Source organism: Cebus imitator, unplaced genomic scaffold (genome assembly GCF_001604975.1).
Source record: "Cebus imitator isolate Cc_AM_T3 unplaced genomic scaffold, Cebus_imitator-1.0 Scaffold276, whole genome shotgun sequence".
Taxonomy (NCBI): Eukaryota; Metazoa; Chordata; class Mammalia; order Primates; family Cebidae; genus Cebus; species Cebus imitator.
This window is the reverse complement of record NW_016107591.1, coordinates 2683640-2707093: the sequence shown is the minus strand read 5'-3', so window position 1 is coordinate 2707093 and position 23454 is coordinate 2683640. Positions and strand designations below refer to the sequence as shown.

The 23454-nt window shown below is 34.9% G+C and overlaps 1 protein-coding gene across 1 annotated transcript in view; it reads left to right on the top strand.

Annotated features, from left to right (window-relative positions):
- CDH9 (cadherin 9) overlaps positions 1–23454 on the top strand; it is a 159607-nt gene that overhangs the window by 26743 nt on the left and 109410 nt on the right. The window contains exon 2 of the mRNA XM_017501017.2: positions 23149–23422. Within this exon, the coding sequence (XP_017356506.1) occupies positions 23195–23422 (228 nt within the window). The 5' untranslated portion in view covers positions 23149–23194. The remainder of the gene's footprint in view (positions 1–23148; positions 23423–23454) is intronic.

Sequence of the window (23454 nt, the reverse complement as noted above, 5' to 3'; positions counted from 1 at the left end):
TACTGAGTTCTAATAGGTGATTGGCAAAGGAAAACATGCTAATGTGCTTTTACACTAAAATATTTTTGAAGTTAAGTTAAAGTATTTTTTTACACTTTGAAACCAAGGAATAATTTCTTAGTTGTTTCTTGTTTGATTTTTTTGGACTTGTAGATTTTATTTGGCTTGTACAAATAATCTGTAGATCCATTATGATGTTGCCAAATGGTACATTAGACTCATGTTAGGCTGGAGACTAATTGAAAGCATTACCATAGTGATTGCTATAGTAACATTTAAATTGGCATTGGTGCCAAGAAATTTTTATTATTGAGCTGATAACATTTATTTTACAGTACAGCTCCAGAATATAAATGGAATTCTGGTGATATTTTCATACAGGTAGAATAAAGAAAAGGGATTCTTATAATTTGTTTCAAGCATAATAATAGATTATTTAGATAAAATCCTAACGAACTATTCATGATTGGCATCTACAGATTCAACCAAGGATGGATTGAAAAGATTTAAAAAAAAATTCAAATTAATATTACAATGACAAAAAAATAACACGAATAAAAACAACAGAGTATAACAGCTTTTTATACAGCATTTGAATAGAATGACATATTACAAGTGATCTAGAGATGATTTGAGTGTACAGAAGGAGTGCACAGGTTGTATGCTGGCAATATACCGTTTTACATAAGGGAACTGAATATCTGCAAGTTTGGTTATCCAAGGGTATACTGGAGCCTGGTCCCTGTGGATATTGAGGCAGGGTTGTATACAGATTTGCAAAGTCCCTATTCTGTTTTTGAATCATAGTGTGGAAAGGAGAGAGTGATAAGTCATTTAATTTAGCATTTTTCTAAACGTTTTAAGAGAATTTGCAGCAATGCCATGAGTTTTCTTATTATAACAAATCCCATTTTACAAATTAGAGAAAAAAATTAAGAAGCAGGCAGAAAGAGAGATTGATGAGTTGCCAAAAGTTACACAACTAGTAAGTAGCAGCGCTTCCTGGAACATTTGCAAGTATTTACAAGCAGAACTTAAAAACTATTCATATTAACTCTCTGTTCTTTGTAACATGGACTCAATGCTGCTAAAGCATAGATGAAAAATCTCATACCTTTACCTGTGAGTAACTTTAGAACTGTATGTTTCCTAAGGCTGCCATAACAAGGTATGACAAACTAGGTGGATTAAAACAGCAGAAATGTTTTCTCTCCTGGTTCTGGAGACATAAATCTGAAATTAAGGTATTGGTAGGGCCATAGTCCCTCCAAAGATTGTAGAGAAGCGGCTTTCTTTGTCTTTTCCAGCTTCTGGTATTTTGGTTTCTTATGCAATGTCTGTCTCCTTCTTCACATGCTCATCTTCCCTCTGTGTTTGCTGTCTAATATTGAGTTATGGTCCATTCTCATTCAGAAAGACTTCATCTGAGCCTGATTTCATTGTCAATAATTCTATTTCTACCTAAGGTCAGATCCCTAGATGCCAGGGGTTGAGACTTAAATATATCTTTTGGTGAGACACAGTTCAACCTATAAAAAACATGTGCATATGCCAGCAAAATAATCATTAAAACTGTTGACCAAATATTTCTGGCTTTCTGTTACTTATAGAGGTCATAGATTGCACTTGATTGCACTTCTCCTCCACCTCTAAATTTAGAAATAACCATGGAATTCTTTGTGCCCATTGAAATGTGAGTGCAAGTGAATGTGTCTCCCCTGTGGAAGGCTTAAGGGCAATGGGATTTTCCAGGTTCCCTCTCTTTTCTCGGCAATTATGGAAGCATGGTGATGGAACTTTCCTTTCTTTAGATTTCTGTTGATAAAGTGTATCAGCCTCCCTGGAAAACCACAGAGGTCATATAGCATAAACAAGAATAAACATTTGCTTTTAAAGACATTGTGATTTTGAGATTTGTTTCCACAGAATAACTCATCCCACTGCAACTGGTACACATATATCTACCAGAAATTTTATGCTGTCTTAAAAATATATATGAAATTTGCACTATTGGCTTAAGGATTGACCATCCAGCAGTGAAGAAAGCCTCATTAGAGTCTAAAAAGATGAAGATCAATTTTACTTGGAGGTGTAACATTTGGTAAAACTGTCCCTTGTGATAACTTGGAAGGCAGATCCTGCATTCAGTGTAGGATCCGAGGGCAAAATGCAGGAAAACAGAATATTCCTAGGATGGGCTTGTCAGTATGGCTATATTTTCAAGGTACTTTAAGAAAGGGGTAAATTCAGAGAGTCTTTTGACAAATTACTGGCAAGAATGTAAGGTAATGGAGGTGATGCACGCATGAGGGACTCCTGGGGTACAGGGAGATGCAACTTTCTCTGAAACTCCTTGATGGAAGATAGAAATAAGGATACACCTTTGTGTGTAGCTGGCAAATATCATTTGTTATAAGGACAAACACAGCATGATTTCACTTATATGAGGATCTAATGTAGTTAAGCTAATAACAGCAGAATGCAGAATGATGGTTATCCGTGGCTGGGGGAGGGAAAAATTGGTATAAGTGCTGTTCAAAAAGTATAATGTTTCAATTACGTGAAATGAAAAAAAATTCTAGAGATCTGAGGTAAGATATTGTACTTACAGTTAACAGTAATATAGTCTACATGTAACAATTTGTTAACAGGATAGTTCTCATGTTATGTGTCCATATGTGTGTGTTTACTATGAATTTTTAAAGGATGCCTTTATGTGACAATAGATGATTGAAAGTCTTGTAGCCAGGAGCAAATCAAGTGAATGGCTGTTACATCTATTTTTAAACTTCTGAATGATTATATAAGGAAGATTAAGGACTCTGCTAAGGATTCAGTTCCCAGTAAATCCTTTTAATTGGACAAAATGCCTCAAGTTAAAGCTGAGTCTCACCTAATAAAGCTCAATGACCCCAAGGGACCGATAATTTAAGTAGTCACAGCAACGTCTATGGAGCAAGAGTAAGAAAATAAATGTAAAAAGTCTAATAAGTATGTTTAAAAATATACTATTTCTGTGGCTTGTCTCTTGACACGTGAAACTGACCGGAGTCAAATAGATAAGTCAAATAGATAACTCCTTTTTAAGAGAGTTATCCTGCCAAAGAAACCACCAGGCCAGACAAAGGAAGTCTGAGTCTCATTGGGGATGAAATAATTCCAGGGCCATCAATTTCCAAAGCCAGTAAGCTAGCTGAGAAATCTGTATTACTCTCAAGGAGTTTATATATATATGTCTATTCCTTCTTCAGTGGTAGCCAATGAGATTAATGAAAATGAATGTATTCCAGAAGGTGAATGGACCCACAGAATAGTAAACAGGGGAGCCCCTCTTAACTCTCAGGTTAGGAGGGCTTGCAATAGGACAAAATTTCATTGGCTACCACGTGTTTCTCTTTCTTCTCCTTCAAGAAGTTAATCATTTATTGTGTTTACACTATCTCTGTGTCACCACTGTTTATTGCATGTGGGAGAGCAGATACAATATCTTTTAATTTATAGGTTCTTTGTCTTGTGCTGCTTTCTCTAAACCTGATCTGGAAACCACAGCTTGCTATTTTTCCTCCTCACCCTCTCACTATCCCCAACCCTCCACCCCAAAAGCAAACTGGATCAATGTATAAACTATCAAACCCTTCCATTTGAAATTGATAACAAGCCTCGCTATGGCTTGTGAGCTGCCTTTCTTGAATATTTTTCTGCAGGAGAAAGAATCATTCTCATATTTGCTAACCTGGTGGTGAGCCACCATGACCATCATGTTATTCACCAAATAATTCTAATTTCTGAATGCATGGTAAGATGGTTCTTCACTAATGCTTTTGAAGTTAGGCAAAGTACCTTATTTGGTCCATGAAAATTTAATGGAATGCATGGGTGTCAGTTCTGGGTGGAGGTGTTAGAAGACTGAACTTCAATTGCAAAGTTATTTTTCCCTGCCTTGGCAAAGGTAGAACAAATCAGTCTCGTGGTATTACAAAGAATGAGCTAATAGTCCAGTGTTTGTGGACTGGATTGGTAATGAGATCTGCAGGGAGCACTGCAGCATCTACTACGTAATCACATTAACACTTACTATAAACTGGGAATGTGCTTACGCCTTTAAAATGGCAAATGTAATCGTTTACAGTGACCCTCTCAAATCTCATTTATAGTTTTCTGGCTAAATGCACATTATTTTATTGCCCTTTAATAGAACATAATTATACTGTGACCTAATCAAAAGTTTCTTTTTGAAAGAAGAAAGACTATAATTGTATATTATAGATCTACTTATTTCTTTCTACTAAAGACCAAAATTGAATATTATGGATCTACTTATTTCTTAGGTTCCTTCTATACATATTTTGTTGTTGTTGTGTTTTTGTTTTGTTTTGTTTCATTTTGTTTTTGGAGAGAGGATCTCACTCTGTTGCCCTGACTGGAGTCCAGTGGTGCAATCTCAGCTCACTGTAATCTCTGCCTCCCCCGTTCAAGTGATTATCATGCCTCAGCCTTTCGAGTAGCTGGGATTACAGGTATGCACCACCATGGCCAGGTAATATTTGTATTTTTAGTGAAGACAGTGTTTCACTATGTTGGCCAGTATGGTCTTCAACTCCTGGCCTCAAGTGATCCATCCACCTAAGCCTCCCAAAGTGCTGGGATTAAAGGCATGCACCACTGCACCTAGCTTATACACATAGTTTTATTTAGTCAACTTAACTCCTTGTAAGATCAGCTGATGATTCCCATGCTAGATATAATGAAACTAAAACGTAATTATAAATTCAAATAAACACATTAAAATTGTAACAAACTCAGAACATTAATCCATATCTCCTCATTGCAGGTTTACTGTTCATTCAGTTTGTCTGTTCCACATCTGTAAGTTTTGTGTCAAATTACATAGTTTTCCAAATGTGTCTTTTTTTTTTGGAAAGTTATTCTAAGTCCAGTTAACATGGAATCCATAAATTTAAGCTGAAAAAAACAATATTTGTCCTAACATCTAACTGAAATTTAGTGTACTCCTCAATTATGATAATGGGTATCAATTCACAGTAATATGAGAAATAGCCAAGACTTTATCAGTAAAAAACAGAATGAGAAATATCCAAGATTTTATCAGTAAAAAACAAATATTATACTAAATACCTTGTATGTTTATTACTTCTTTGGAATTTTGGCAATGATTAGACCTGATGCTTGATTTTGTTATTTATTGAATGAAGATACTATTTTATCATAACTGTTTTAAAAATATTTCATAGCTATATTTTAATGAAATTGGTTTCCTATGTTATGGTACATATTTTCTATATTTATTTGTGCTTTAAAAGTATAATTCTGTCACCAGAGTGACAGAAAGTTTCATTAAAGGGGAAAAGTTGAGATTTATCTTAAAAATTTATAATAAACTCTTGAATATTTGATTCTACATTGTGTATCATGTGTGTCTCTACTGTGGAAGTTATTATAAATTTGCATACGTTTCATCATTTGCATTTATATGGCTGTTTAATTTCCCTTTCTCTTCTCGGTATTGCCATGCACACACTCCCCGTCCACCCATCCATTCCCATCTCCCCTCCCTCCCCACAGACATAAGCAGGCTAACGGTTTGGGCTGAAACTATTCCTTTCTCCAGCTAACTTAAGACAGGAGCTCTGTCAAATCAAATACAGTTTTAAATATAGACAATTTTTAACACTGTGTGCTTTTTCTTAAATGAAAAGTACTTTGTGTAGGCTGGCTCATGTAAGACACTCATTAGCTTGCATCTGACAAACTCTGATGTTCATTTTTGAAGCTGGAAGCTGACATGAAACCATAGGCTGAAAATTCATTTATAGCTTTCTCTGCTCATTAAAAGCTTGCTATATAAATCAAAGTTTGTCTTTCATTTTCTCAGTAGATTAAATATTATTCAATAAATGACTTTTAGGGGCAGTATTCTATTCAGGCATGTGTCATAAACTCTCTTGTTATATGTAAACTATGTTTCTAGAGTAAAAACTCCTCAAGGAGTCTGCTATTCTGTCTACCAAGAAAAATGCCTACTCAATGTAGATGATGGGGTGATGGATGCAGCAAACCACCATGGCACGCTATGTAACAAACCTGCATGTTCTACACATGTACCGCAGAACTTAAGGTATAATAATAATAATAATAAAATAGAGCACAAAAAATTTAAAACAAAAGAAAATCAGTAGACACTTCATATATATTTGATGAAAGGGTAACAATAATACATAGATGTTTTGATGACTTCATGATATAATACTGTATTCCATAAGAGCAGCATGATCTATTCACTCTTCCCTAATGCATCTGTCAAGGAATTTCCAGGAAACTGATGACATACTCAAATGCAATCATTGGGAAGGGCTTAACAGAGGATGTGGATAAGGTTAAGGGATCTGACTAGGGATGGTACCATAGCAGAATTCTCAAGAGAATGAGCCTCTTACCTGTTCTGGTCCTGAAGAAACATAGGTTGGAAGCAGGTATGACTCCAGAGAGAGCATCCTGTTATATTAGCAGAGCACCATCTGAAAGAAGCTGTGGATCATTGCAGAGAAAAGCAGCCAACTCAGCCGTGCTGCAAAGAGGAGGATAGACCTCCCCTCCCGTCACTGTTGGTCTCCTGACTGTGCTTCACACTGGCTAAACTCAACCCAGGACTAATAAACTAGTGAGCCCAGGTATACAGTTCTCAGAGTTTACCTTCTGCAGCACTGAGCAAAATGTAGAAGACCTGAGAATGAATAGAAAAAAAACAAACATAATTTCTGGTAAATCCAATAATAAAAGATGGTTGGATAAACATGTTTATCTAAACCTCTCTTTCATGTGACTTATTTTATTTTATTTTTTATTTTTTAAAAATTTTATTATAGGTTCAATGGTACTTGTGAAGGTTTGTTACAAAGGTGAGCTTGTGTCACAGAGGTTTGCTGTACAGATTATTTAATCACCCAAGTATTAAGCCCAGTATCCAATAGTTATCTTTTCTACTCCACCCCCTCCTCCCAACCTCCACCCCCAACTAGATCCTACTATCTGTTGTTTTTTCCTTTGTCTTCATGAGTTCTCATTATTTAGCTCCCACTTGCATGTGACATGTGGTATTTGGTTTTCTTATTCCTGCATCAGTTTGCTTAGGGTAATAGCCTCCTAGCTCCATCCATGTTCAAGCAAAATGCATGACTGCATTCTTTTTATGGCTGCATATTATTCCATGGTGTATATTTACCACATTTTAAAAATCCAGTCTGTCACTGATGGGCATTTAGGTTGATTCTATGTCTTTGCTTTTCTAAATAGTGCTACAATGAATATACACATGCATGTGTCCTTATGGTAGAATGATTTATATTCCTCTGGGTATATATTCAGTAATGGGATTGCTGGGCCAAATGTTAATTCTGCTTTCAGTTCTTTGAGGCATTGCCATACTGCTTTCCACAGTAGTTGAACTAGTTTACACCCCCTCCGTCAATGCATATGTTTGCTTTTCTCTGCAACCTCGTCTGCATCTGTTATTTTTTGACATTTTAATAACGGCCATTCTGATTGATGTGAGATGGGATCCTATTGCAATTTTAATATGTATTTTTCTAATTATCAGTGATACTGAGCTTTTTTTTTTTTCTTTTCACATGCTTGTTGGTCACATGTATGGTTCCTTTTGAGAAGTGTCAGTTCATGTCATTTGCTTTTGTTGCAGTTGCTTTTGGTGTCTTTGTCATGAAATATTTGCCCTTCCTATGTCCAGGGTAATATTGCCTGGGTTGCATATGACTAAATTCTTAAGAAACTTTCTAGAATTTGGGTTAATCAAATACTGTACATAATTTTAAAAACTTTAATATATTTTTGTGATCATATCTCCCCTGCCAAGTAAGTATAAAACTTTAATGTATTTTCTAAGTTAATTTGAAAAACAGTTGCATGTATTTTACTCCCACCATTATTAATATTTAAATAATTATTTTGGCATCTCTTTTTATACAAAGAATTGTCCATCCTATTACCTGCTTAATAGCAGTGAATGCTGTCCATGTTTGTGCCTTTTTTCCTAGCATATTAGCTGAAATATTCTGCCAAATAGCAAATCTTATAAACTCAAACTTCAGTTTTAAATTTGCATTTTGTTCCCTTCCATTGATACTAATATTGCATTGTTGTTTTTTTATTTAATGTAAAATTTTAACCATTTGCATATTTTTGATAGCTATGGAATATACTGATGAATCTCAGGATTATAAATCTGCTGTAAATTCCAGACTCCATTATCCAAATGGATGTTTGATTGATTCTTTCCACTTGGATATGAAATGCATATTTGAGTAATTATTTCCACTTGGCTGTTAAATAGGGCACATTGATCAATCTTAACATTCAAAATCAAAACCTTGCCTTTCTACTCCCACACATAACCTGAACATCTCATGTGTTTCTCATTACCAAATGACAGCACTAATCTGTTGTTCAAGATAAAGCCTTAAATTCATTTCTCACTCCTTCATTTCTATTAATTTAATTCCAACTGTCTCTCCCCGCCTTTTTTTGACCAGGATATTTCAATATCCTCATTATTTTCTCATCCTCCTTTCATACCTTATAATGTCTATGTTCTATGTAGCAGCCAGAGCTACCATTTAATATTTAAGTTATGTCATGATCCTCTTCTGCCACAAATCCTCATGTGATTTAAATACCATAATAAGAAAATTTAGGGGTTGCAAACTCTGAAATCCTGCTGTTACTTTGATTTTATTGTCTATAAACTCTCCTCATTCACTCAGCTGTAGGTACACTTTTGTCGCTTCTGTGACTTGTACGTTTCTGCCCTAAAGGTCCATTCTCTGTCCCACCTTCTCGCACATACACATTTTGCTCGGCCTTTTCTCTGGAATGCTGTTCTCATTGATATCATCACGGCTGGTACCCTATCTCCCTTCGGCTTTCTGCTTAAATGTCACTATAACAGAGAGGCTTGGCTTCTTTTTTTTTTTTTTCAGAAACTCCCTCTTTGAACACAATATGGGAAGTAACTACCCTTCCCCAGTTTATCCTCCCTCCACTCCACTTGCTTTATTCTTCTTACACTTAATTTTTAGAACAGTTTTAGATGTACGTAAAGCCTGAAAAGCTAGTACACGGTATTCCAGTATACCTTTCAACCAGTTTTGCCTCTTTTAACATTTTACATTAGTATAGTACATGTTTTGTAATTAAAGGATATAGATTATTTTATATTTAAACCTTATTGTTAGTTCAGATTTTGTTAATTTATGTCTCACAGTTTTTCTCTTCTAAGATTCCATCCAGGATGCCACATTTCATTCAGTAGTCACGTCTTCTTAGGCTTCTCTTGGCAAAGACGTTTCCTCATATTTTTGAGAAAATTACTTATTTTTGACGACGTTGGCATCGTTAAGGAGTACCTGTCAGGCATTTTGTAGAATGCCACTTTGTTGGAATTTCCTCATTTTTTTCTTTGTTTGTTTTTGGGGTGTTGGTTTTTTTCCTTTCTTTTTTTTATTTTTTTTCTTTTCACTGAGGGTCTGAGGTGGAAGACTATGGAATTCAAATGCCATTTCAACATATCGTAAGGAGGGCACTGCTATCCTTGTTATAATATTGTGATATTGGCCTTGACTGCCTGGTTGAGGTAGCTTATCAGATTTCTCCACTGGAAAGTTATTTGTTTCTTGCAATTTCTACACTGCTTTTTGGGAAGAAATTACTCTGTGCATCTTATGCTTCGGAAGTGAGGATTTATACTTTTCCTCCTTGAGGGGAAAGCATTTACATATATTATTTAGAATTTATTTTTAATAGAAATTATATACTTGCCCAATTATCTATTGATTCAATTGTTTATGTATATCAGCATAAACTTCTAGATACAGGCTGACCATCCAAAATTCAAAACTCTGAAATCTGAAATGCTCCAATATTCGAAGCTTATTGATTGCCAACATGATGCTCAAAGGAAATGCTCATTGGCACGTTTCAAATTTGGGGTTTTCAGATTTGAAATGCTCAACCAGTAAATATAATGCAAATGCTTCAAAATCTGAAAAGATCCAAAACCGAAACACTTCTGGTCTTATGTGTTTTATTTAAAGAATCCCCCACTTGTATTTATTTCACACATTAGGTTATAACACAATACTTCTTTATTTATTCTGTTGCTCAAGTTATTCCAACTTTGGTCACTGTGAATTGTTCCATGCTGTTTCCCTTTAAAAAAACCTCTATAAATATAGTGGCTTTGTTGAGTGTATGTGTGTGTGTGTGTCTGTGTGTGTCTGTGTTGTTTTAAGTACTGCTTTAATTTCTGACACTATGAGATGCTCCAAGTTCATCATGTATTTCCCTCTCTAATCTTAGCCATGTTTTGAAGGGCCTGATTCCTTTTGACACTAAGATAAAATGGTATTAGACACTAAGAGCTAGGTTATAGATGAGTTCATTAGTGCTGGATGACATTACTTATAGGCCATCTCAGCTGACAGAGTGAAGAATATATATATGTCTATACTAACTTGTGTAAATATACATATCTATAAATATTTCAAAATGTAGCCATCTATACCTATATTAAAATAAATGATTTTACATTGATGTTTTCAACCCTTATTTATTACCACATGGATCATGCTAACCTCCTCTTGGTTATCTGTAAATCTCCACAACAATAATAAGAAATCTGAATTCCAGCCTCTGCTAACTATTTGCTTAATTGTTCAATTCCAGTATACAAATATAGCAGCATGAGAATTGTTAATGCATACCCTTGAGGAAAACAATTTTAGTAACTGGAGTCCAGTGCCTCTGTGTAATTTCTTTTCCATTTAGTCTTAGAAACTCCACTCATTTCCAAAGTTACTTTAGCCAGCATATTTTCCTCCCACTCTCTCCACTGAGGTTGTTTCATACATTTATAATACAGTGGGATTATCTCGTTACAGTCTGAATTTTTTTCTGAAGTCATTTTTCCAGCTCCCTCCTACTAAATGATTTCTTTTAATTTATATACATTAAAGTTCACTCATAATAAACCTTTATGTAAAGTTCTGCGGGTTTTGATAAATGCTTAATATCATGTATCTACCAGCGCAGTATTATACAAAACAGTTTCACTGCCCAAAACGTCTCCTTTGCTTCACCTGTTCATCCTTCTTGCCTTTTCAAACCACTGGAAACCACTCATCTTTTACTATCTTCATGGTTTTACCTATTGCAGAATATCATATAATTTAAATCATTCAGTATGTAGCCTTTTGAGACAAGATGCTCTCAATTAGCACTTTGCATTGAAATTTCTTTTTGTCTTTGTGTAACTCAGTAGCTCACTTCTTTTAATTACTAAGTGTGTTCAATTACAGAAATGCATCCCAATCTGTTTGTCTATTCACCTATTAAAAAACATCTAGGATTTTCCCCCAGTTTTTGGGGATTAGGAATATAAATATTAGTACGCAGGTTTTCCTGTGGACATTGTTTTTCAATCCAGTATATATGTTAGTGTGATTCCATGTTTTATGGTTTATTAGAAAGATTAGCTTTTGCTTAACTTGTTCCAACTTTGGTCACTGTGATTATTTCATTCTGTGTCACTTTAAAACACTCCCATCAACATTGTTTCTGTTTTACTGAGTGTATGGTTGTGTAGAAACGTCCAAATAGTTTTCCAAAGTGGCTGTACCATTTTGCATTCTCACCAGCAGTAAAAGAGTTACTGTCGCTCCATATCCATGGCAGCATTTGAAATTCTCAGTTTTTGGATTTTCATCATTCAAATATAATAGATATGAATAGCATCTTGTTTTAATTTCAATTCACTAATCACAAATAATTTTGATCATTTTTATGCTTATTTGTCATATGTATATCTTCTTTGATGAGGTATCTTTGCAGAACTTTTGTTGATATATTTCTATCCTTATTGCAGAGTTTTCAGTGTTCTTTGTATATGTTAGATAGTAGTCCTTATCAGGTATGTGTTACAAATATTTTCTCCCAGTCTGCCTTATCTTTCCATTCTTTTAACACTGTGTTTGACAAAAAAAATAAGTTTTTGAATTCAGTAGAATCCATGTTATCAATTATTTTAATGAATCCTACTTTTGGTGTTGTATCCAAAACAAATCGCCAGACCCAAGATACTTTTGGCACTGAGGGTTTTTCTAAAATTCATCTCCAAACCCAAGGTCACCAAGATACGCTTCTGCCTTTTCTTCAATACATTTTGTAATATTTTTATACACATCATAAAGGAAAGTGTAGGATTTGTTTTCTGGGAAGACAAAGTCCTTTTGTCTTCTGAAAAAGCCTCCTACATAGTTGAAAAAGAATTGTAATTTTGCATTTTACATTTACATCTAGGATACATTTTGTATTAATTCAAGTGAAAAGTCTCTCTCTCTCTATTTATTTATTTTTTATTTTGCATGTGGATGCCCAGTGGTGAGAAGATTATTCTTTCTGCATTGAATTGCCTTTGTCCCTTTGTGAAATGAGAGTTGAGAATGTTTATGTGGATCCAATTCTGCACTCTATTCTGTCCAATGACCCTATAATCTGTTCTTTCAGCAATACCATGCTATAGTGATTACTGTAACTATATAGTAACTTTGGAAATTATTTTGCTTTGTTTTTATTCATAACACTTGGTAACATTTGCCATTAAATTTATTGTTTGTTTTTCTTCTGATACCTTCTCTATTGAAAAAGGGTCTCTGTTTAACTCATTGCTATCCTCATATGAAAAAAAGTCACTGCATATGATGTGATTTGTATCAACTTTGGAGAATGTGTGTATATATACTTATAGCTCATGTGTATGTTTTTTTGTTTGTTTGTTTGTTTTGTTTGGGTTTTTTTTGAGATGTGGGCTTACTCTGTTGCCAGGCTGGAGTGCAGTGGCGTGATCTCGGCTCACTGCAACCTCTGGCTCCCGGGTTCAAGTGATTATCTTTCCTCAGTTTCCTGAGTAGCTGGGACTACAGGTGCTTGCCACCACACCAGGCTAACTTTTGTATTTTTAGTAGAGACAGAGTTTCACCATTTTGCCAAGATGGTCTTGATCTCTTGATCTCCTGATCCGCCTGCCTTGGTCTCCCAAAGTGCTGGGATTACAATGTGAGCCACCGTACGCTGCCTCATGTATGTTTTTTTTTTTTTTTTTTTTGAGACGGAGTTTCGCTCTTGTTACCCAGGCTGGAGTGCAAAGGCGCGATCTTGGCTCACCGCAGCCTCCACCTCCTGGGTTCAGGCAATTCTCCTGCCTCAGCCTCCTGAGTAGCTGGGATTACAGGCACGCACCACCATGCCCAGCTAATGTTTTGTATTTTTAGTAGAGATGGGGTTTCACCATGTTGACCAGGATGGTCTCGATCTCTTGACCTCGTGATCCACCCGCCTTGGCCTCCCAAAGTGCTGGGATTACAGGCTTGAGCCACCGCGCCCGGCCGTATGTTTTTAAATGACATTGATACATATCTTATTTTGTTCCAGCTTTTAATAACTGTTAAATATATTAATGATATTGACTCATTCACCATAAAATCTTGTGTAATCTTAAGGGAAGGCCACCCAGATTGTTGGATGTGGTGAAATTAGACACTTCTTTTACATCAGCTTAATTTCTCCTTGCTTTGTAAAAATCTGATATTCTATAGGTTCACAAACCCCAATCTGCTGTGGGTAGAAGCCCTGTTGGAATTTGGTTGTTTTTTATTGCTCAAATGCAAATGTTAACACATGTACTTATGCTTCTATGCTGGGTGTGGAACGCCTTCGGCTTTATTACAGTCGAATTTCATGCTCCATGTTATATCTTTTGGCGTATCAACTTTAACACCTTTCCTTCAGTTTCTAGTGTTTAAAAACATTAACCATTTGTTTGTGATAATAAAAATACTACTTGCTCCCCAACTAATGCCTTGTTAGCTGACATTCCTAAATATGTCAGGACCATAGACAGCTTTCTCCTAACTGTTGCTTTCCCATCTCTGACATTGATTAAAATGATTTGCTCTAAGTTATATCTCCAAGTTAAAATATATCCAATATTATATCATTCTCCATTTTCTGGTTTTTTCTTTGTATTGTTATAGTCTAAGGCTGCATTAATTCAATTGATATAGTAGTATCTTGACCATCTCCAAGACGGACATCTTTGCAATGAAAGATCATAGACCATTTTTTGATTCCCTGGATTCCCATTCAGGGGGTCAATCCAATATTGTCAGAAAAATTGCTTACCTCTGTCTTTTAAATTGAAAATGGACATGATTATATTTCTTTTTTTTTTTTTTTTTGAGACGGAGTTTCACTCTTGTTACCCAGGCTGGAGTGCAATGGCGCGATCTCGGCTCACCGCAACCTCCGCCTCCTGGGTTCAGGCAATTCTCCTGCCTCAGCCTCCTGAGTAGCTGGGATTACAGGCACGCACCACCATGCCCAGCTAATTTTTTGTATTTTTAGTAGAGACGGGGTTTCACCATGTTGACCAGGATGGTCTCGATCTCTTGACCTCGTGATCCACCCGCCTCGGCCTCCCAAAGTGCTGGGATTACAGGCTTGAGCCACTGCGCCCGGTCGATTATATCTATCCATCTATCTATATATGTACACACACATACACAAATATACATGTTTATACACACATATATGTATCCTCAAAAGCAACAGGTCTTTATTTATTAAACTAGCTCCATTATCATTATAGACAATAGTTAATATTCTCATATTCTGGCAATGAGTTGTTTTTATATCTTTATATTCTATCATTTCATATATTCTATACATATCAGTGTGTTTTATAATATATAATATTGTTATTTTGATAGACTATTAGCAAAAGCTGATTCAAAAGCTTCTCTTCTGATACTAGGATTTTTGCCTTAGAGAAGGCATGAAGCTGAATTTTTAAAGCAGGGCATTTGATGGTGATAGCCATTAGGGATTGCTTATATGAAGAGGGCAGCTCATATTTTTGATATCTAATTCTGTTTTTCTCAAACTAATTTTACACCATGAATTTAATTACATGCCAGTGCTTGGGCATAGAGTTCTTAAAAAATCAGTAAAAGGTTTTTAAAAGCATATATATATATATATAAATGTGATATATATCGCTAAATTGTTTTAAAAATCAGTATGTAAAAATAAATTTAAAAAATAAGTAAATGGTTTCAAAAAGCATATATATGACATATAACAAACTAATGATTAAATATATATGGTTTTATACTTGTACACATATATGGTTAAATATGTATGTTTTTATACATGTACACACATATGGTTACATAATAAATGTAACCACAATTAATAAGAAAAAATAAATTTAAGCATATATCCTCAAAAGTTATTTGGTTTTAGAAAATACATCATTTTAATGTCACTAATATTTATAGAATGTTTATATATGTGCTATTTGCTTACAAACTGTCAAGCTTGTCTCCCCAACTGATAAAAGAGACAGAACAGAATACTGGAAAAATTACAGGAATCTAGGAATCAAACAACCTATGTATGACATTTTCCAAAACTACAGAATTATTGGGTGATGAGAAATAATTTGTTTCATCTCTCCAAACATCAGAAATATCATTTGAAAAAAAAATTTAAGTTATGTGATCATATCACACAGTTTTGTTTTTGCATTTTGAAGATCAATAGGTTAATTTACGTTGAAGTTCATTATTGATCAAAATAGTCTAATAATATTAAAATTAATCACAAGCACTTATGTTATTTGTGCATTTCACCTGAGAAACTTTGACTAAAGAACAAGATTAGAATAATTAAAATACCTTATCTGAGTTAAAACTTCTGCAAGTGTATATGTTTAGGCATAGGGAGGAGAAACCATATAATTTAATTTTAGATGCATATTTCATATGCTAAAAATTCCATATAATTACAGTAATGCACCTTTTTCTTGACATACAAACATTTAATAGCAGACATTTTCCTCAAATATAATTAAGAGAGCAAAAGAATAATAAGAAAACAGTTTTCAGTTTTTAAAGTTAACAAGATTCAAGTGAATTCCCTGATTACAAAATCAAAGTTGAACCAAATTTAAAACATTGTACTTTATAATACATTGATAGTATTTATTTATTAACAAAAATGTGATTAAAATGCAAAGCACATAAGGATGATATAAATAATTAGGCATAGAAAATGTAATAATCAGCTTTTTGCTATTGAATAAATAATATGAATAATTTTTAATAAATCCCTTGGATTAAAGCTTACTGCCTTTAAAATAAAAATGCAACAGAAAATCCTTTTGGATGTACACTTTTGTCCAAAAGCAGAGGAATGTACAGATGTTAAATTGGCCCCAAGAGGGTTACAGTGATGTTCCCTAAATGAGAAATACATTTATAAAGAATCATGAGAAAAATAAAGAAGATATACCATCAAAGGACTATAAAGTTGAAACATTCTGTAATTTATAACAATCATGTTGTGAAGTTTATACAGAATCTGATGTTATGCAAATTTTTATGAGAATTACTCTATATCACTGCAGTTTTTATCCCATTTGTTAGGGGAAAAAAAAGATACCCTGAATGTCTTCAAAAGGTATATTTTTTTCCCAGTTCAACTCTTTCTATTTCTCTATCAGTTAGTTTATGCACAGGACTGCTAAGTCAATGTCATACATGATCCAAGGCTCAAATTAGTAATTATTTATATTAGGCATTAATGAATTAACCAATTAATTTTACAAATACAGTGTTGACTGCATGTCAGTAACTTTTATGCAGGACACAGTAATTTGCAAAATATTTAACCACTACCTGAGTTACATTTAAACTAGTGGAAAAAGTCAAAAAGTCAAAAAGTCAATAAGCATATAATCCCTTAAATGAAAGAGATAATAAAAGTTGTGGTAAATCATGTGAAGGAAATGAATGGATTGTATAACAGAGAGCAATAGAGACTAAAATGGGGTAAGCTATTTTTAAAAAGTTGTTCAGAGACTTCCCCCCAAACAGAATATAATATAGAAACTGAAAGAAATGAGGAGATGGCTATGGATGAGTGAGATAAGATAGATCCAGGTCAGAGCATGAGCAAAGGCAGGAAGTCCCTGAACTGTTAAGTGCTTAAAGCACATAGGAGGTCTTCAGGTGGGTGCATGTGGAGCAGTATCACTTTGTTTTAGTCAGTTTGTGCTGCCGTATCAAGATACCATAGATTAAGTGGCTTAAGCAAAAAATTTTATTTCTGACTGGTCTGGAAACTGGAAAATCCAAGATCAAGACACCAGCAGGTGTGCTGTCTGATGACAGCACTCTTTCTGGTTTACAGATAACCATTTTCTCATTGTATCTTCACATAGTCAAGAGCTAGAAAAACAGAACTAAAAGCTCAGGTACCTTCATGTTTTTCTAAGGGCACTAATCTCATCATTAGAGGCTCCACTCTCATGACCTAATATAACCCTAGAATTTTCTAAAGCCCTACATCCTAATACCATCAGTTTGGGTGTTAAAATTTCAGCATATGAGTTTTGGTGGAACATAAATATTTAGTCTATAATATTCCACCCTAGTTTCCCCAAATTCATGTCCTTTTCACATATAAAACACATCACTTCATCCCAATAGCTCCAAAAGTCTTTACTTATTCCAGCAACAGCTCTATACTCTAAAAGTCCAAAATCTCATCTACTATTATGTAAATAAGATATGGAGACACAAGGTATTATTAATCCTAAGCAAAATTTTTCTCGACATTTGAACCAGTGAAATCAAGCCAGTAATGTACTCTCAAAATACAATAGGATAAGCAATGATAAGATAAACATTTTTATTCTAAAAGGGAGAAATGGGAAAGAAGGAAAGAATGACAGGACCCAAGCAAGTTTAAAACCCAACAAGGCAAATGCAGTGAGATCCTAAGCCTTGAGGATAATTCTCTTTGGCTCAGTGCTCTGCAGTCCAAGTCCACTGGGGCAGTGGTCTCATTTTCTGAATCTCCTGGGGTGGCAGTCCTGGGTGACCACCCCCACCCTGAAGCCCTATGAAGATACCGTCTGGCATGTTGAAAGGGAGGCAGTGGTCCCCTCTTTTGAAACCAACAACACATACCTGAATTATCTTTGGAGTCATTCCTCTCTTGTCTTGAATAATAGCTAATTTTTTGCAGCTGAATAGCCGTATGGAGTTGGCCAATGAAACATAAGAAATCCATCAGCCTTCCTTCATTCCTTCCCATATGCTTCTTCACTTCAGACTGGAAGCTTTCTTCCTGGGGTGTCATATTAAGTCTATGGTTCATACCCATACTAACCCCTTTATCAAAAGACACTTAGCCATACCTTTAGTATTCTCTCCCAAACCCTTTCTTATTTTTGCAATACGAATAGCCTGAAAATGTTTCAAATCTTTAAACTTTGCTTCATTCTTGCTAAACAATTTCATTTTAAGTAATTTTTGTGTCTCGCATTTTACTACAAGTATTCAAGAGAAGCCAAGATACACCTGCAAAAATTTTCTTGGAAATCTCTCTAGCTATGATTCTATTTCATTGCTCCCAAATTTTACATACTGTAAAACACTAGAACACAAACACAATTTAGCAAAATTATTTTCTACTTTTTCAAGTTTCTAATAAGGTGTTCCTCATTTCCATCTGAAAGTTCACTAGAATGACATTCACTGTCCATATTTCTATCAACATTCTGTTCCAAGTTATTTAGATATTCTTCAAGAAGATGAAGCATTTCTCTATTATTCTCTTTTCTTTCTGAGGCCTCACCGGAATTATCCTCAATGATCTTTTCACAGCAATGAAGACTTTTTCTAGCATGCACCTAAAACTCCTTCAGCCTTTAACTATTACCCAGTTCCAAAGCCACCTCCACATTTTCAGATGTCTGTTATAGTAGCAACCCACTTTTGACACTAATCTTAGTTTGTGCTGCTATAACCAATTATGGTTTACTAGGTGGCTTATAAACAGAAGAAATTGATTTCTCAAAGTGCTGAAGCCTGAAAAGTCTAACATTAAGCAAGGCATGGCAATTTTGGTATCTGCCGAGGGCCAGTTTCCTGGCTCATAGACGGCCATTGTTCTGCTGTGTCATCACATGGTCAAAAGGCAAGAGAGCCCTCTCTCGCCTTTCTTATAAGGGCACTATCTCATTCATAAGAGCTCTACGTCCATGACATAATCACTTCCCCACAGCCCCATTCCTAATAATATCACTTTGAGTAGGGCCCCCTCCAACCCCTGTCTGTAGACCAGTACTGGTCCATGGCCCGTGAGGGACCAGGCTGCACAGCAGGAGATGAGCAGCAGGCAAGAGAGCATGACCACCTGAGCTCTGCCCCTTGTGAGATCAGGAGCAGCATTAGCTTCTCATAGGAGTGCAAACCCCATAGTAAGCTGTCCATGAGAGGGATCTAGGTTGTGCGCTTCTTATGAGAAGATGATACATATATACATTTGTATGTATGGGTTCATATATTCATCTTTATACATGTATCCATATGTATATATAATATATATGTGTATGTATTCAAGTTACAGTATAAAACCATTACAAACACTTTGCTCCCTATTTTTAATTATGCTCAAATGGTGTTAGCAGTGTAAGAATTACTTTTTTATTTTAACTAAGAATAACAAAAGAATAGGTTCTTTATTTTTCCAATAGATCTGCTTTTCTCCTGATATAAATGACACTTAAGAAATGGCTCAGTCATCCACCTGTTCACAAATAACCTATAAGTTATGTCTTTTTATTTTTTCTTCACCCTCCATAACCAATATATAAGATGATATTATCTATTATTGTGAACATCTACATATGTGAATTAGATCTACATCTTAGGTCTGATTTCCCAGAAGCAAACCCTGAGACAAGGATTTGTGTGCAATGGACTGGTTAAAAATTTTGTTCCAGGTAAGGAATTGCAGGATAAAGTGGAGTCATAGGACAGGGATGGAAAAGAAGCCAAATACAGGTATCAAAGTCCCTGCTTCAGTATGATTCTGTAGGAAAACTCTAGAATATAAGTAATATGGTGGTTTTCATATTTCTGCACCTGTTATATACTGGCAAAGGGATGTTATAGATGTTTGTAAACTTTCGGGCACATTAGGTGTCCTGTGCATGTGGGCGAAGGGGTTCCAGTAGCCAAGGGAAGTTGTTCAAAGATAGTTGCAGGTGCGGATCATTAGAAGCAAAAGCATACAAAAATTGTCACGTATGTAGTGTGAGTGTGTGGCCGTATTAAAGGATCAAAGGGGATCTGAGTAGCGTTTCACTGTCTACTTCAAACCTCTTCTCTATATGCCTTCATCATCTCTTACTGGACTAGAGTAATAGAGCCTAACTGATCTCTATCTTAACCAAATCCGTTTCCTGCCCTCTAACCTATTTTCTAGTCTGCACCAGATTGATCTTTTCTGAGCATATCACGTTAAAATCTTCCAACTGCTTTCAATGGCACTGAAAATGAATGAGAATTTCTTACTGTAGTTTATAAAAGCCTATGGGATCCTAGCTCCAGCCTAAGTCTGTTTCCCCATCTAACAAAACTAGATTGTTCTGCTCAAAGGCCTACATTCCACACAAAGTGGGCATCACTGTTAGAACTGACCCCAGGAAATACAGAGTACCCTTTGATTGCACTGGCAAGGGTTATAAGCAAGGTCAATGATCAAAATAAATTCTACCAGTGGAAAGAAGCCAGGGTAACCCGTGTGGTCAACTAAGGAATTTGTTGTATTTTATCAAAGTAAGATAACAGCTACCCTTGAGATTCTCTGGCTGTTCATTTTCCACTACGGCATCACTGAGCTACAAAACGCGGGGCATGTTCTGGGCCAGTGGCCACTAGGTGTTACTTTTCCATTACACATCTTTCTAAGCACTATTGGACATTGTAAATTTCCCATATCTAATTCAGGGTTTTATATTGGCTGTAATTAAGTTTACCGATTATTCCGTAGTTTATAGGATTACAAATAGCCACGTAAAAGTTCTGATGATAATAACCATAGCCTGAGATTTTGACATTGAAAAATGATGCAATTTTGGATTACAGTAATTCTGAAGTTTAACCATATGTATGTATTAAGAGCAGCATACATTTGTAACCATATGTTTGTGTTAAGAGCTAACAGTGATCAGTTTCTTAAAGAATAGGTATGGAAATTAAGGTACATAGATGTGTTGGACAGAACCTGTAGCTCTGGACCATAAAAAGAATCTGTAATTCCACCTGCCAGTGACCATTGTTCTTTCTGCTGAGTAAGTTGGACCCATATCTCTATGCCTATAGTAGGAGCAACCATGCTTGATGATGACCGTGACAATGATGATGCTTGTGATGATCATGATGATAATACTAATATGTTGAGTTGTGTGCTAGCACTATGCTAACTCTTCCAGATGTATTGTCTTATATTAAAAACCGTGTTTAAGACTGTGGGTCTGAAACATGATTCTGACACTTATTACCTGTATGACTTTTGTCATATAGCTTAAATTCATCATACCTCAGATTTGCTATCTTCAAAATAAAATAAATCATTGTAATATACATATTACTTTGTATTGATAAAAGTTTAAAATAAAGTTTAAAACAATACATTTTGGGTAAGGTACTAATTAAGACCAAGTGATATAGGCTGGCATTCAAGACTATCACAGATAGTAAGGCGGAAAGCCAAGCTAGATCCTTATATTTGACCTTTATATTTTGTAATTCCCATTACTGAATTCATAGATCCTTGGTTGAACATTGGATTTCTGGCTTAAACCTGGTAAATCAGAGTCCATTTTCAGGATTTTTAAAACTCCAATTAGAAAAGACTATCAGTTGCTTTCAAAAATTGAAGATTTTAAATATGAATTCAGGGGATATTATCAGCCACATAATTTATTCAAACCGAGGAGGCTTAGTCAGGATGAGAGACAAAATGAAAGAGAGAGAGAGAGACAGAGACAGAGAGAGAGAGAGAGACAGAGAGAGAGAGAGAGAATAGAATACTCAAGCCCCTAATGCTAGTTTTCATGATAAGGAAATGCCCAGCTGCTTTTTTGCTCCTTTTGTTGTTTTCCTTTCCATACTTAATTTGATTTTATAACCCAATGGCTTTTTGCCTGATAGTTTGAGAGTGGTTTCCATTGCTTAACCAATCATAGCCATGATCATCTCACATCTTTTACATTAAATATCATACAAATTAAACCCAATTTGATAACAAATAAAACTAATTCTGAAACACCAAATATACTATGATTTTGTACAACAATAATCAACTTATTATATTAACAAGGAAACATTGTTTCCAATTTCTGGATCAGAATATCCTATAGGTAACATGCCTTATCTAATTTTGCAATATCAGCTTTGTATGCTCTTTTTTCTTATTACTTTAGAAATAAATTTGTTCTTAAAAAAAAATTTTACCATGTAAAATTTTCATTTAGAGCATGTACTCCTCAGTCTCAAATAAATTTGACTGCCCTACTCAATTACTTGCTGAAAAATATAGTGATTGGTTTGGAAAAGATCGACATGGTAATAAGTACTGCAAGACACAATCCTGAGTATATTTGGTATCATTTAATTTGCCTTGAGGGAACATTTCAACCTGATAGAAGGAGGAAGAGTAAGGACAAAGAGGAAGATAGGAGGCAGAGGAGAGAAACAGTTTATTAGAAATGATGGATTATGAGAAGTTCTATTTAAAATATATAATTTCATATGCATATGTAAATGTTAATAAATATTCTACTTTTGTTAGTCTTAAGGACTATGGAACATTCACTGTGATAATTTGTGTACTGTAGAGCTTACTTTTCAAAATATTTATTGTTTTAAATTACAAATATATTAATATGCATCTGATTATTTTATAGTTATCTTCAATTAGCTGCTAAATTTCTGTTTAGTTTACTTGAGCCATATATGTCTTTCTACTTATCTATGTGATAAATGAGTTTTTCGTGATTGTTCACTGATGTAATGTAGAAATGTAATGTATATACAGTACATAATAAAATTTAAATAATATTTGGAATAAGTTTTTCAGTTTACATGTTATGGGAAAGTGAAATGCAAGCTAATATAGGTATTTTTTTCTCCTTACTTTTAGGAAAAACAAATAATACATTGAATTTGACACACCGAAGTCACAGATAATGAGGACTTACCATTGTATACCATTATTCATCTGGACCTATATGTGCCATACAGTTGACACCATCCTATTACAAGAAAAAGCTAACGGTTATTTATCAAGCAAAAAGATAGCAGGTCTGACAAAAGATGATGGTAAAATGCTGCGTCGCACCAAGCGTGGCTGGATGTGGAATCAGTTCTTCTTATTGGAAGAGTACACAGGTACTGATACACAATATGTAGGCAAGGTAAGAATTTTTGAGTGAGAAATCTAAAAGCT